At 53.5% G+C, this 14,741-nt stretch overlaps 1 protein-coding gene across 1 annotated transcript in view; it reads left to right on the top strand.

Moving 5' to 3' along the window:
- WDR18 (WD repeat domain 18) overlaps nt 1–14,741 on the top strand; it is a 58,267-nt gene that overhangs the window by 30,873 nt on the left and 12,653 nt on the right. Inside the window, exons 4-7 of the mRNA XM_086946718.1 lie at nt 1,707–1,848; nt 3,430–3,573; nt 8,161–8,225; nt 11,546–11,670. Coding sequence (XP_086802844.1) covers nt 1,707–1,848; nt 3,430–3,573; nt 8,161–8,225; nt 11,546–11,670 — 476 coding nt within the window. The remainder of the gene's footprint in view (nt 1–1,706; nt 1,849–3,429; nt 3,574–8,160; nt 8,226–11,545; nt 11,671–14,741) is intronic.

Genomic DNA, 14,741 nt, shown 5'->3' with positions numbered 1-14,741 from the left:
ATAGTTCTGTATATGTGCAAAATCCCTGCAACAAAGGTAGTTTCTGCTTTTCACATCAATCAATCGGTGGAGTTACCCGTGTTCTTTCCTCAACCAGATTTAGTGGCAGAACGAGCTCTACACACTTTAGATGTACGAATAGCCCTTATATATTACATAGAACAAAGTCATTTTCATAAGACTAAACAACTTTTTGTTGCTTTTTCTTCACCTCACAAGGGCAATCACATATCTAAGTCAGGTATTGCCAGATGGATTGTCAAATGTATTCAGACTTGTTAGGCAAAAGCAAAGAGAACTTTAACAATACCTCCTAGAGCGTGTTCCACACGCAAAATAGGACCTACTATGGCTTTCTTAGTAAACATTCCCATAGCTGACATTTGTAAGGCTGCAACATGTTCTACACCACACACATTCACCAAACACTATTGTGTTGATGTGTTAACAAAACAGGCTAATGTGGGCCAGGCAGTACTTGGAACTCTTTTTCCGACAACTGCTACTCCGCCTGGGGTGAATACTGCTGTATAGTCTATGCAAAGCATGTGATCTACAGCTCACATGCCTCAAATTGAAAATTTGACTTACCCTGTAAGCATCTGTTCTTAACATGCCAAGCTGTAGATTCACATGCGCCCACCCTCCTCCCCGGGTACCTATACCTGTTGCAGTTCTCTTCCTTTATATACATACGCATGGACATCTCTATTCTTCTCTTACTAACTCCTTTCTCACTCTCTGCGGGAAAACAATTTAACAATGGAGTCGATGCCCATGCACACTATCACCGAAAGGAGGAGTCACCTACCTCGTGACTGGAAAAGACTTCTTCGAAGAAAAACAAAGTGCAAACATCCGAACCCAACACTAGATGGCAGGAGTATGCACAGCATGTGAATCTACAGTTCTACATGCCAAGAACAGATGCTTACTGGGTAAGTAACATTTTCCTTTCGTGTCATTAGCATTAAAACGAAAGTGTCCTCTGCACTAGCTTGAAGAGCACTAGTCTTCTAGGAGGCACCCTTATTCTTCTAGTAAAATTGTTTCTGATGGTTATTTTTTTTAGTTTGGAATTATTGCACGCTCTTAGCCGCCACGTCTAAAAGTTGCATTGTTGTGGCATGAACTTGCAATAGCTAATGTAATCTCAGCCTTGCTAAGGAACTGCCCTCTTGGCTTTGACAGTGCCTGTTTTTTCTTTTGTCCTGATACGCACTCAGCACTCCTAAAACCTGCGAGTCGCAGTGAATCTCCAGCCTTAGATATGACTCCACTCCTCTTCCATAAAGTGAGATGTAGCAGTGACCTAGAAGCTTGTCTGCACTCATGTAAGGACAGACGGGATTGGACAGCAGAGCAGGTGTGCAGGGTTTACTGCTAAGATGATGAACCAGAGCTGGATACAGCCCTCCATAGAAAGGGTCTGTAAAGACCTGTTGAGGCTCCTTGAGACGGGGACCCCTTGTATAAGGAAGAGGCTCGTGGGAGGAGCCTTGGAGTATTTAAGGTGGACAGTGAGGTGAAGCAGCCCACTGGTCTGGAAGACACGTGAGTGCCGCTTAGTCCCAAGTGGCGTGTTCAGATAGCATAGAATGGTGGGTTTCTACCAGTGGGAAGTCTTGCCCACCACAGATTGCATTTGTGCTGTTCCTGAATTCATCCTGTTCTTGTGACACTTGCCTTTTGTCCTCCTCCTGCAGTGTCTTGAATACTGAGCAGTCTCAGCTTGCAGAGCCCCTCCATGTCTGGTCCCGGCACACCCTTCCCATCACAGACCTGCACTGTGGCTCGGGCGGAGCCCTGGCAAGAGCAGCCACATCGTCCCTCGATCAGACGGCCAAGGTATGGGGAGTCTGCACTTCAGATGAGTAAAGTGCTGCGCGACAGTAAATTGGTGGCTCTTGATGTTGTCCTTTCCTACCGTGGAGTGCCTAGAACCTTCCACTTAAGGGATGGACAGTATTCCTTCCTTCCTTCCTTACAATCATGTCATGTACTGGCCCTCTTCACCAGCGAAGGGTATCTGCAAAATCTTACTGGTTTGTGCACAGTCGCTTGTCTGTCTGCAGAGCATCTCGCAGTTGCACCGGTATCTGGAGGTGCTGCATGTGTAATCAATCAGCAGTGGTTTAAACCTCTGAAACCTCCACCTCGGAGTTGTGGGAAGGGTTTCTGTGTGAGGGCGCAGTACCTCCCTTTGTGGCTGTCAGTCCTACTTTACCTCGCTGTCTTGCTTTAACTTAGTCTCTCAGTGATACCACTCTTGTTGCAAGGTTTCTTTTTTTTTTGTCTTCATTCCTTTAACTCTGGTCTTTGTAGCCTCTGCCTCTTGTCTGTGTGGCTTCTTGTCTGTGTAGCCTCTGCTTCTGGTCTGTGTGGCTTCCTGCCTGTGTGGCCCCTGCCTCCTGTCTGTGTGGCTCGTGCCTGTTTGGCCCCTGCCTCGTGCCAGTGCGGCCCCTGTCTCATGCCTGTGCGCCCCTCGTGCCTGTGCGGCACCCTTACCTCGTGCCTGTGCGGCACCCTTACCTCGTGCCTGTGCGGCACCCTTACCTCGTGCCTGTGCGGCCCCTTACCTCGTGCCTGTGCGGCCCCCTTGCCTCGTGCCTGTGCGGCCCCCTTGCCTCGTGCCTGTGCGGCCCCCTTGCCTCGTGCCTGTGCGGCCCCCTTGCCTCGTGCCTGTGCGGCCCCCTTGCCTCGTGCCTGTGCGGCCCCCTTGCCTCGTGCCTGTGCGGCCCCCTTGCCTCGTGCCTGTGCGGCCCCCTTGCCTCGTGCCTGTGCGGCCCCCTTGCCTCGTGCCTGTGCGGCCCCCATGCCTCGTGCCTGTGCGGCCCCCATGCCTCGTGCCTGTGCGGCCCCCATGCCTCGTGCCTGTGCGGCCCCCATGCCTCGTGCCTGTGCGGCCCCCATGCCTCGTGCCTGTGCGGCCCCTTACCTCGTGCCTGTGCGGCCCCTTACCTCGTGCCTGTGCGGCCCCTTACCTCGTGCCTGTGCGGCCCCTTACCTCGTGCCTGTGCGGCCCCTTACCTCGTGCCTGTGCGGCCCCTTACCTCGTGCCTGTGCGGCCCCTTACCTCGTGCCTGTGCGGCCCCTTACCTCGTGCCTGTGCGGCCCCTTACCTCGTGCCTGTGCGGCCCCTTACCTCGTGCCTGTGCGGCCCCTTACCTCGTGCCTGTGCGGCCCCTTACCTCGTGCCTGTGCGGCCCCTTACCTCGTGCCTGTGCGGCCCCTTACCTCGTGCCTGTGCGGCCCCTTACCTCGTGCCTGTGCGGCCCCTTACCTCTTCTTGTCTGTTCCACCTCAGTCTTCTCGTCTCTGCCTTGGTAATGGCTTGATCTTTGCTTCTCCTTCCTGTACCTACCTCAGCCACTTTTCTTCCTTCTTTTTCTGTTCACGAAGTGATTTCTGAATTCCCTTCCCCCACAGCTCTGGTCCATCTCCTCCGGGGACCTCTTGATGTCCATTTTATTTGATGTGAGGATCATGGCAGTGACCCTTGACCCCACGGAGTACCACATGTTCTGTGGGGGTAGCGACGGCTCCATATTCCAGGTTGATCTCTGTGCTCGGGTGAGTATCCTAGGGGCGGTGGCTGTGCATCATGGGAAGATGCTGAGAGGGGTGTGCAGATGTCATGGGGTGAGTTGTGCCCTTTGCAGATGTAATTGGCTGTGACATGCATGTCAGGGTGCCAGTCGGAGCGGGCACGCCTGCTGATGGCGTGTGTCGTGGTCTGTGCATGGCACAGCCCCAGGAGCGGTCACCCAGGGCAGGATCCTTGCCCTCCACTGCCCGGACCCCATGGCCTGGAGTCGGCTCTGTTTGAATGTAGTCTTCCTTAAAGGTTCGTTCCGCAGGCTACTGCTGCGTTTGCAGGATTCAGTAGAGGCAGGCTCTCTGCCTGACCTCGCCCCCCAGCCCTGCACGTCTCCCGTTACCAGTTAAGCCAGAGCTTGGCCTCGTTCCCAAACCCTGTACTTTTCCTGATTAAAAGGTTTTTGTGAAAGTAGCTCTGTTTCCATCCATAAAGTCTGCTTTACAATTGTTTGTACCAACGCAGTGATGCAGTGCGTAAACTACCTGCCCCTGGGAGTACGGTTCTCTCGTAGTGCTGGTTCCACCCCCCACTGCACCAAGTCGCTGATAATCAAAACTTTTCAGCAGAGTACTCTTTCAGCATCTTCCCCACCCCGGATGTAATGCTTCCTTTATACACCCTTTATTTAGGTGACACTGTGAGGGTACTCATCAAACTTAAGAAGAGATGTGAGGGAGATGAGAGGCTTCCTCACCCTCAGATTTTTTTCTACCTGGGACAAGGCGCACTTTTTAAAAGCATTAGACAAAGTGTATTGGTCAAAAAAAATTGGAAAAATGTCTTTTGTGTCCTGCTTGGGAAGCCCATGAGAAGGTAGTGCAAGTTCACAGCTACGTCATGACTGTTGCAAGAAGGTACGCTGTATGGCATGGTTGTGCTGCAGCAGCGTGTCTGGGTGATACTGTTGCTGCCGCAGGGTGTCGTCTGGGTGATACTGTTGCTGCCGCAGGGTGTCGTCTGGGTGATACTGTTGCTGCCGCAGGGTGTCGTCTGGGTGATATTGTTGCTGCCGCAGGGTGTCGTCTAGGTGATATTGTTGCTGCCGCAGGGTGTCGTCTGGGTGATACTGTTGCTGCCGCAGGGTGTCGTCTGGGTGATACTGTTGCTGCCGCAGGGTGTCGTCTGGGTGATACTGTTGCTGCCGCAGAGTGTCGTCTGGGTGATATTGTTGTTGCTGCCGCAGAGTGTCGTCTGGGTGATACTGTTGTTGCTGCCGCAGAGTGTCGCCTGGGTGATACTGTTGTTGCTGCCGCAGAGTGTCGCCTGGGTGATACTGTTGTTGCTGCCGCAGAGTGTCGCCTGGGTGATACTGTTGTTGCTGCCGCAGAGTGTCGCCTGGGTGATACTGTTGTTGCTGCCGCAGAGTGTCGCCTGGGTGATACTGTTGTTGCTGCCGCAGAGTGTCGCCTGGGTGATACTGTTGTTGCTGCCGCAGAGTGTCGCCTGGGTGATACTGTTGTTGCTGCCGCAGAGTGTCGCCTGGGTGATACTGTTGTTGCTGCCGCAGAGTGTCGCCTGGGTGATACTGTTGTTGCTGCCGCAGAGTGTCGCCTGGGTGATACTGTTGTTGCTGCCGCAGAGTGTCGCCTGGGTGATACTGTTGCTGCCGCAGAGTGTCGCCTGGGTGATATTGTTGCTGCCGCAGAGTGTCATCTGGGTGATATTGTTGCTGCCGCAGAAGGTTGTCTGGGTGATATTGTTGCTGCCGCAGAAGGTTGTCTGTGTGATACTGTTGTTGCCGCCGCAGAGTGTCATCTGGGTGATATTGTTGCTGCCGCAGAAGGTTGTCTGGGTGATATTGTTGCTGCCGCAGAAGGTTGCCTGGGTGATACTGTTGTTGCTGCCGCAGAGTGTCGTCTGGGTGATACTGTTGTTGTTGCTGCCGCAGAGTGTCGTCTGGGTGATACTGTTGTTGCTGCCGCAGAGTGTCGCCTGGGTGATACTGTTGTTGCTGCCGCAGAGTGTCGCCTGGGTGATATTGTTGCTGCCGCAGAAGGTTGTCTGGGTGATATTGTTGCTGCCGCAGAAGGTTGCCTGGGTGATACTGTTGTTGCTGCCGCAGAGTGTCGTCTGGGTGATACTGTTGTTGTTGCTGCCGCAGAGTGTCGCCTGGGTGATACTGTTGTTGCTGCCGCAGAGTGTCGCCTGGGTGATACTGTTGTTGCTGCCGCAGAGTGTCGCCTGGGTGATACTGTTGCTGCCGCAGAGTGTCGCCTGGGTGATACTGTTGCTGCCGCAGAGTGTCGCCTGGGTGATACTGTTGCTGCCGCAGAGTGTCGCCTGGGTGATATTGTTGCTGCCGCAGAAGGTTGTCTGGGTGATATTTTTGCTGCCGCAGAAGGTTGTCTGGGTGATATTTTTGCTGCCGCAGAAGGTTGTCTGGGTGATTATTTTTGCTGCCACAGCGTGCCTGGGTGATATTGTTGCTGCCGCAGAAGGTTGTCTGGGTGACTTGTTTCTGCCGCAGCGCGTTTGGTGATATTATTGCTGCAGCTCTTGGCTGGTTGGCAATTACATAGGTAAGTGCTGCTGGGTTGCAGCAGTGTCTGAACTGGTGCTGCAGAGGTGTGGCTTTTCAGTAGCCTGGCTGTGTGTTGAATTTGTTTTAGATATCTGACATTTTTGGCTTACTTGTGTAGCAGTATGGTCAGATGCTTGCTTCTGCTGCTGCAGCATGGCTTGGTCGTGCTGCCAGAGAGTGGCTGGCAGTGTCAAGAGGTGAAGAGTGGCTGGATGATTGCAATAAAACTGGTGCTAAAGGAGTCTGTCCTGGTTTTGTTGCCTCAGCACCCTGGCAGCATGGTGCAGGTGGTGTGGCAGTGAGGGTGCTTGGCTGACTCGTTAAAGTGCATTAGTGCCGCAGACACTGTAACAGTGGGGCTGGCTGGCATGACAGTGGTGTGGCTGGCATGTACAATACGCAGCCCTGTAGCGATGCTGTTACTGTGGCTGGGTGAGTCCACATGAACATGGTCCACCCGTGTAGTATTGATTTTCAATTCCTGCTCATGCTTCGCAATGTGTCGCCGGGCTAGTACCAGTGCGGCCAGGCAGTGGTTGCTTCTGTGGGCCATTGGCCAGCTGCTGGTGGACCCACTGAGATTGGACGTCTGTGGCCCCTACAGGGACTCCACTCCTTGTGCCGCACAGTTGTGCTGGTTCTGCATCTCTGTTGCTGGGACGGATCAGTACTGCAGCGACATCAAGGCGGCGTCCATCTGCTACAACACTGACACTTTTTTGGAGCCAGTAGCCCCCTGACAATTTGAGACTCATTATTTATGAAGTGGTGCTGCAGTAGCACCGTTGAGCAGTGGTGGGGACTGCAGCTGTTGCTCGGTGCCAGTGTTGTTTATGAGGGAGTGATGCATCAGAGTAGTTCGTCAGTGGTGGGTACTGCAGTGTGTCCTGGTGCCAGTAGCCCCTGTCCATTAGACACACGGTGTTTCTGCAGCTTGCTTGCAGTAGAGCGCTTGGGCAGTGCTTGAGACTGCAGCGGTTTAGCCACTCCGCACTGCTGCAGAAGAAGCTCCTGGGCTGGCGTCAGTGGCCCCTTGCCGGGAACTGTTGCCGAGGCCTCCATCTGCTGTTCTTGGCAGAGGTGGGAAAACCTCACTTAAGTCTGTTTGAAAGATTCATGGCTGACACATGCTTCCTGGCAGCTTAAAGGCTCTGCTGCACTTAACTAGGGATAGCACTTGCTGATTTTTTCCCCCCTCATTTAAAATACATGCAAAATGAGAAGCTCGAGTTAAAAATAAACTTGGCCATTCTTGCAGGTGCTTCCCCTCCCCTGAAGGCGTCACCTGCCCCTGCTGCCTTTCACCCTCTGGTAGCCCACCGGCCAGGTCCCTCCCCTTCTATGGTGGCCTGTGCTGAGCTGGGCCTGCTAGCTCCCGCTAGCTCCCTTCCTCATTGTGTAGGGCCGTGGAGCTCTCTGCTGCTTTGTGTGGGGGTGTGCTAATGCAGGCTGTCATTGGTGGGAATTTATTGCACTCTCCATTTTTCAGGGGGTCCCCCTACAGGCTCGCCGTGCTGGAGATCTGGAGCTGGTTCTTCCCTTTGGTTGAAGGGAGGGTTCCCTGCTGCCCTCTTCGTTTAAAGGGGCCCTATTGGCTTCCTCTGCTTGAGCATAAGGGTTGTGTCTCAACTACAACCTACATCCCCCAGGGTCTGCCTGCAGGGGCCCTCCGTCTGTCACACAAAACCCCTCTTGGCATCATCCATCCCCCTAGCGGCGTACCCTTTACGCGGTCTTCTTGCCCATTTTCTGGTGAAAACCTTTTTATTCCCTTAGTTTTTAAATTTGTCTGATTTATTGTTTCGTTGTGTTGTGCAGCTGCCTTGTCGGGCGCCAGGACGCTCCTTGGCTGGAGCATCTGTGCGCCTAATAAAAACGCATAACATAACATAACATAACAACATAACATTTTCTCCCTTGTTGCGAGGGTCCTCTGCGAATCTGGGGTGCTTTCAGGTGCTTCCCTGGCGACTGTGGCTCCTATATGAGCTCTCTGTGTCTTCTCAGCGCTAACCTTCATGTCCTCTTCATCCTGCAGTCGGTGCAGCGAGAGCGACCCTTCCAGAGCGAGAAGGAGAGCAGCAAGGTGTTCAACGGCCACAGGTGGGCTCCTGCGTGGGAGAGTGGGGCTAGGAGAGTGCTTTTGGGGGCTCCTGCATGGAGAGGGGGGGGGGTAGAAATGTGCTTGGGGCTTCGGCATGTGGGGGCTAGGCGTGTGCTTGGGGGGCTCCTGTGTGGGAGAGTGGGGCTAGGAGTATGCTTGGGGGCTGGTGCATGGGAGGGGTTAGGAGTGTGCTTGGGGGCTCATGCATGGGGGGCTCCCCATGGAGGAGGGGCTAGGAGTGTGCTTGGGGGCTCATGCATGGGGGCCTAGGAGTGTTCTTGGGGCTCCCCATGGAGGAGGGGCTAGGAGTGTGCTTGGGAGCTCCCCATGGAGGAGGGGTAGGTGTGTGCTTGGGGTCTCCCCATGGAGGAGGGGCTAGGAGTGTGCTTGGGAGCTCCCCATGGAGGAGCGTGTAGGAGTGTTCTTGGGGGCTCCCCATGGAGGAGGGGCTAGGAGTGTGCTTGGGGTCTCCCCATGGAGGAGGGGCTAGGAGTGTGCTTGGGAGCTCCCCATGGAGGAGCGTGTAGGAGTGTGCTTGGGGTCTCCCCATGGAGGAGGGGCTAGGAGTGTTCTTGGGGGCTCATGCCTGGGGGCTAGGAGTGTTCTTTGGGCTCCCCATGGAGGAGCGTGTAGGAGTGTGCTTGGGAGCTCCCCATGGAGGAGCGTGTAGGAGTGTGCTTGGGGTCTCCCCATGGAGGAGGGGCTAGGAGTGTGCTTGGGGCTCCTCTCACGTGCCCCTCTTGGAAGAGTTGCAGTGTCCCGTGGAGACGGTGGAATGTAGGAGTAACTTTGACGTCTGAAAGCCGGTGATGGTGTTTGTGAATGGGGAGTGAATGGCGCCTTCAGTCGGGCCAGAAATAACTGGATGTTTTGCTTTCTTTACCTTCAAGATGGCTGCCGCGGTGTGTGACGGGGTCCCCTGCGTCCTCACGCGCGTTGACGCAGCGCACGACGCTTCATGAAGGTGGCGTCCATCTTGAAAGGATATAACCAAAGTGTTGTTTACCCGGTAGACTGAGCACATGGCCGCCGCCGAGGTTGAATGTCCCCGGCGCTGGTGAAGCCGGCGGCAGTGACCGCCATGGACAGCACCCAGGGCACCTCCAAGGGGCCCCCGGCAGGGCTAGGAGGAGCACCAGGGCGAGGCAGGGGAAGGACCACTCCGAATCGTGTCATCACTGTCCACCTCCGAGGAGCACCAGGATGAGGCAGGGGACTTTAGGCCAGAAATGAAAAGCAGGGAACAGGCACTTAACAAGAAGGCCATCTCAACACGAGCAGGCACTCGCTGCAGTATTGTATACAGTGTGCTCTGCACAGCCACACGAGTCTGCAAAAAAGAATGATGTTTGTTGCAGTTTATCACAGTCATTAGTCATTATTTTGAGGCCCGGTCCAGACTTTTTCCTCTCGCAGTGCCACTACTGACTGGGCCTAAATTTACACAACCGGTTAGTGCAGACCAAAGCCGTTCTCCAGACTTGCGGGCCAAGTAGTCCATCCACATCTTGCACCTTCGGTCTTTCAGTACATATAGTATATAGTAAACTATACCTCTTAAGAGAAGCCACACGCCCTGTTGTGGCAATTACGCTTTCAAGTGGAAAAGGTTCTGTATTCGGTGCTCCATTAAAGTTACACCTCACAACTATTAAGGAAGGCCAGAAGAGCGCTACAGAGACATTTTTTTTTTTTACCATTCCACTTCAAACGATGTGTTTTGAAGCCATGTCTCCTATTTAGGAGCGTTCCCATGTCTGGGAACTTAATTTAAGTGTTGCCAACTCGTGGCCCTTCAGTTTGAACCAGTGCATACATTTATTGCAGTACCTGTCCTGGAAACCACCATTCACACCCACGTGCAGTGTCGGGGACCTTTGTCCCATTAGTAGAAGTGTGTCCGACCGAGGAGAGGGTGTCACTGCTCTATTGTAACTGGCAGTGGCGTTAATAAGGATTCCCATTGGGAGAGGCTTTCTATCCAATTCTTACTCGAATGTACCCTCCTATGGCCCAACTTTGTTTTGAGAATACATTTCGTATTTTATAGTTGTGGGGTACATAATTATTATGCTCAAGCACAGCTGACACATGTTTCACTCTAGCAGATCAGCCAATGAATTTGTTTCAAGACCGTGATAAAATTCATTGGTACAGTTAAAATCGGAATAATGGTGTCTGGATCTGTCATATCAAACCACGAGCAACATCTGGTTGACTCAGTGGTTAGAAAGACGTTGCTTAGTGACAGCCACAGCATAACGTGTCACCTATGGAGGTGCACCCTATATAGATACAATCTACTACTAATTTAAAATGTGATCTTTTATTTTGAGAAGGCCAAAGTGGAGTCGTTTTGAGATACCCTTCATCTCAGTGCCCACTGTTGAAATATGCAATGCGACCGCAGACCTTCATAACGTACTGTTTCCTAGATACTGGTGAGAAAGAAGACAGTGTGTTGGAAAGCGCCTTTGAAAACCGTGTCTGGTTAATTTTAATTCTACATCCAGTTTTCACGTTGTCTTTTGCCATCCCTGTTCAGATGGCAGCATTTGCTGGGATGCTTGCTAATCTCTTCTGACATTTCTTATCAGCAAAGATCCTACGAGGAAGAAAAAGTTACTTGGAATCCTAGTCATTGGTATATTTGCCGGATTCCTTAATAACCCACCCTCATCCCTGGCTAATGTTGATGAGAGGTGTTAAAATGTACTTCGTTCAGGGATCCGGTAAGTCCATAAAACATTCCTGTGAAGTTTAGCCTCAGACCGGCGGTCTAGTGTGGATCTAGGCTTACAAATGCCATATTGTCGTCATTGAAAGAGACTTCAGTTTCCGGGGCTGCGCACGCAGGTAGGTGTGCTGCAACAAGGCAGGCTTCATTGACGACCCCAGGAAGTTAAACTGGGATTACAGGTAAGTTCCCTCTGTTTGATCTGCTGCCCCAGACATCCCATCAGTCTGAGGGAAAGGCTCTGAGGCTGGAACTGCCATGAGAGTGAGTGCTGCCCAGAAGAGTGACCGGCAGCTTGTCTGCTTTGGTATTTTACTGCAGCGGTCAATGGTTTTCTTCTTTTGTTTTCTAGCGTGTGTATAGTGCTTTTCGAGGTGTCTGTGGTGCTACTTTTGTTGGGCATGAATTGGGTGAATGGTGTTGGGGAAGAGCTTCCAAGATCTCCCTTTCCCTGGAGCTCTGACCAGTCCGGGTTTTTCTCTTTGTTTGCATCTGTTCTGCTGCGTTTTCTGTCTGCACTGTAAATCCACCCTCCTGCTCCATGTGTTGTGCTCACTACCTGTGGCCATTCCCTCTTCCTAGGAACCAGGTGACGTGCCTGTCTGTGTCCATGGATGGCCACCTGCTGCTGTCCGGGTCTCATGATGAGACAGTCCGGCTGTGGGACGTCCAGAGCAAGCAGTGTCTCCGGACTGTGGCGCACAAAGGTGAATGGGGAGTACGGGGGGGGTTTCAGATGTGTTTGTGTAGCGCCTTGCCAGAGCACAGGAGCTTGCTAGGGTTTCTGGGGGTGCAAGGAGCTGTGTGTCTGCAAAGAACAGGGTGCTCTGTTAAGCCCAGTATAGAGATACAACCTCGCTTGGCGCTGAAGCACCCGGGGTAGTGCTTAACTTCGAGTAACCCTTGTACCTGTCTGGCATCTGTCCACTAACCCACACTGCCGTAGTCAGGGCAGGTTAGTGGTGTCTTTGCCTTTTGTAGGGTGGAGCACCGCTGTCCAGTGGTGGTCCCCTATAGACGGTCAGTTTGGCTTCAGGAGCATCTTGACTAATAACTGGAGCCTGACTTGCAGAGTTCTGTAGAGCACGCCCCCGGAGGGCCGCCTCTGATGTTGTGCTTCTTCAGCGGAGCTGGGGCTGAATGAGTAAGTAGGTTAATGTTCTGTCGCTCTGGGAGCTTTGATCCATACAGTTCCCGGAGGGTCTCCATCTTCACGTCTTGGCTGAATGTTAACTTTCTTTCTGGCACTGCCCCTTCCGTCGCTGGAGGACAGACTTTCATTCCCCTCCTTCGGTCTCTTGAGGTGCAGGCTCGTTCAGCCTCTTTCTGTTTGGTTTTCACCATTGTCAGTCTCAGAAGATATTGACATTTAATTGATTCCTTACTTGGACTGGAGGCCAGTGCACCCCCCACTCCACTGCAGTAGGAGGAGCATACATTACGCCTCCAGCTCTTTTGGAGGTAGGGTGTGCTGCCTTAAGTGCTTGCATCATTTTTGTGCTTCAGTCTCTGAAAGAAACTGGGCTGTGGCGGTTCGGAAGTCCTTTGTTAGTCATGAGCGAGAAGACGGAGCCATTGGAGAGCAACAACTGTAGAAGAGTCCACGTGCTGTGTGTAGCTGAAGCCTGTCCCCCTAGGGTGACCCCCCTGAGGCAGTGTCTGGGCGGTGCACCTACTGGTCCACCGTGTAGATGCACAGACCGTTCTCGGAGGCCTGGGATAGCGCTCCCTAGCTGTGGGGTGCCCTCTCCGCTGCAGGAGAGCCTTAATATGTAGAGTTCCCAGTTCACCCTCTGCAGTGGGACCCAATGTCACGCAGCCTTAAGACTTTGTTCCTCCTTCGTGCCTACACAGGGCACAGTACTACTGATGTATGTAGATGTGTGTCGTAGATGGCATTGCAGGCAGGAGGGGGTTCTACGCACTTCAGAGTAAACGCAGACCACCTTATTGGCCTGGTCATGTGACGTGGGTATACGACCTGGAGTAGTAGTCCCCATTGCCTTCTGTGATGAACCAGCTCTGACACCAGCAGGGTGAAGGGCCCTTCTCAGGTGGCTGCGGACGGAGTCCTGGGAGCCTCCTCTGCGGGTCTCCTGTGCAGGCTGGAGCTGCAGAGAGCTGTCTCGCTGCGCTAACCGAGAGAACTGCTCCCCTGCCTTTGGAGTGCACATAGTGGTGCGCGGCCCACAGCTCCCTTGTGGGAGTGGAGGGGCTCTTGGGCAAGTGGAGGGGCTTGCAGTTCCCTTGCAGAGGTGGAGGACCTCACAGCTACAACGAAGAGGGGCTCCCTGGGAGAGGGTGGAGGGGCTCCCTGGGGCGGAGGGGCTCCTGGATCCTTTTAAGGGGGGGGCTCCCGGCTCCTTTGGGGGGGCTATAGGGGCTCGCAGCTCCTTTGGGAGGGGCACAGCGGGGCTCCTTGGGGGGAGGGGGGGTGCAGAGGGGTTCCCAGCTCCTTTGGGGGGGCAGAGAGGCTCCCGGCTCTGTTGTGTAGGCATATGGCTCCCTTAAGGAGGTAAAGGGCCTTGCATCTCCCCAGGGGATGTTGAGGCTATTGGCTGTCTTGACATGGTGAAGAGGTCTTGTGACTCATGTGCAGGGATAGTCCGACAGCTCGCTTCTAAACCTAGCCAGCGTGTCTGGGGACATAGGTGCGCATCGGAGACACGTGGAGAGGCTTACTATATGTCCCCTCCCAAGACTCTGTTAACACTGTGGCTGAGAGTGGGGTAAGGAGCTCCAGGGCTGTGCCTGTCAGACCCCAGCCACATGCCATCCACAGCAATGTAATTAATGCTCTAATTAACTGCAGCCCCTAAGTGCATGGCTGTCGCTCCTGAGTCACAGCTTCTGATGAATGGTCCGCTGCTGCAGAGGGGCTGGGAAGAAAGCCACACATGCTCGCCTTCTACAGCACAATCCCATTACTCCCTACCCCGCCACGCACATCAGCTCCATGGCCCTGTACCACTTCCTACACCGAGCACAAAGGCTACACAGCCTCATAGTGCCTACCACACCACGAACTGTGACTACACGGCCCTGTATCGCTTCCCAAACCGAGCATAATGCATCCACAGCCCAGCAGCACCTAACACAGCAAGCGCTACACACCCTAGTACCACCTCCCACGCCAAGCACCTTGAGCACCAAGCCCATTACTTCCTCCCACACTGAGCATAATGCCTACACAATGAATACGCAGCCCCTTACCGCCTCCTGCACTGAGCATAATGCCTACACAGCCCATTATCACCAAGCACAATGACCCCTTAGCTCATTACCGCCCCCCACACTGAGCATGATGCTGTCGGCCCCTTTGGGTGGACTCAAGGTCTCCTGTCTCTTTCACAAATCTGTGTTCTGCCTCGATTCTTCTGTACTCTCATCACCATTCGGCGGCTCGCCTTCATTTCCTTTACAAACTACCCTCATGTAGAAACGGACCTAGTGATTGAATGGGGCGGAGACTCAAAAAGTCTAGGGCTTTCCAGTCAGCTCCCTAGATAAATACCATGTGCTTTCAAAGCAAAGACTCTGGAAGTGAAGCGCTCATGCCTCAGCCCTGCCCTGGACAGCCAGAGCCAGCAGAAGGGTGCGTACAGCACTGTTAACTGGAAACCACGAAATAGTTCAGACAGGGCACAGCTTAGTCTGCGCCCATAGGTGAGTCAATCAATGGAGAAGAGCTACCAGGAAAGGAAGAGTTAGGAAAGCTTTAGTTGAAGGCGGTGAAGAGTCAAGAAGGTAGAGCTGTCCAGTGGTGAGGTGCTGCCGG

Source organism: Lissotriton vulgaris, chromosome 12 (genome assembly GCF_964263255.1).
Source record: "Lissotriton vulgaris chromosome 12, aLisVul1.2, whole genome shotgun sequence".
Taxonomy (NCBI): domain Eukaryota; kingdom Metazoa; phylum Chordata; class Amphibia; order Caudata; family Salamandridae; genus Lissotriton; species Lissotriton vulgaris.
The sequence above is the reverse complement of the archived record's forward strand: the minus strand, read 5'-3'. Positions and strand labels throughout refer to the sequence as shown.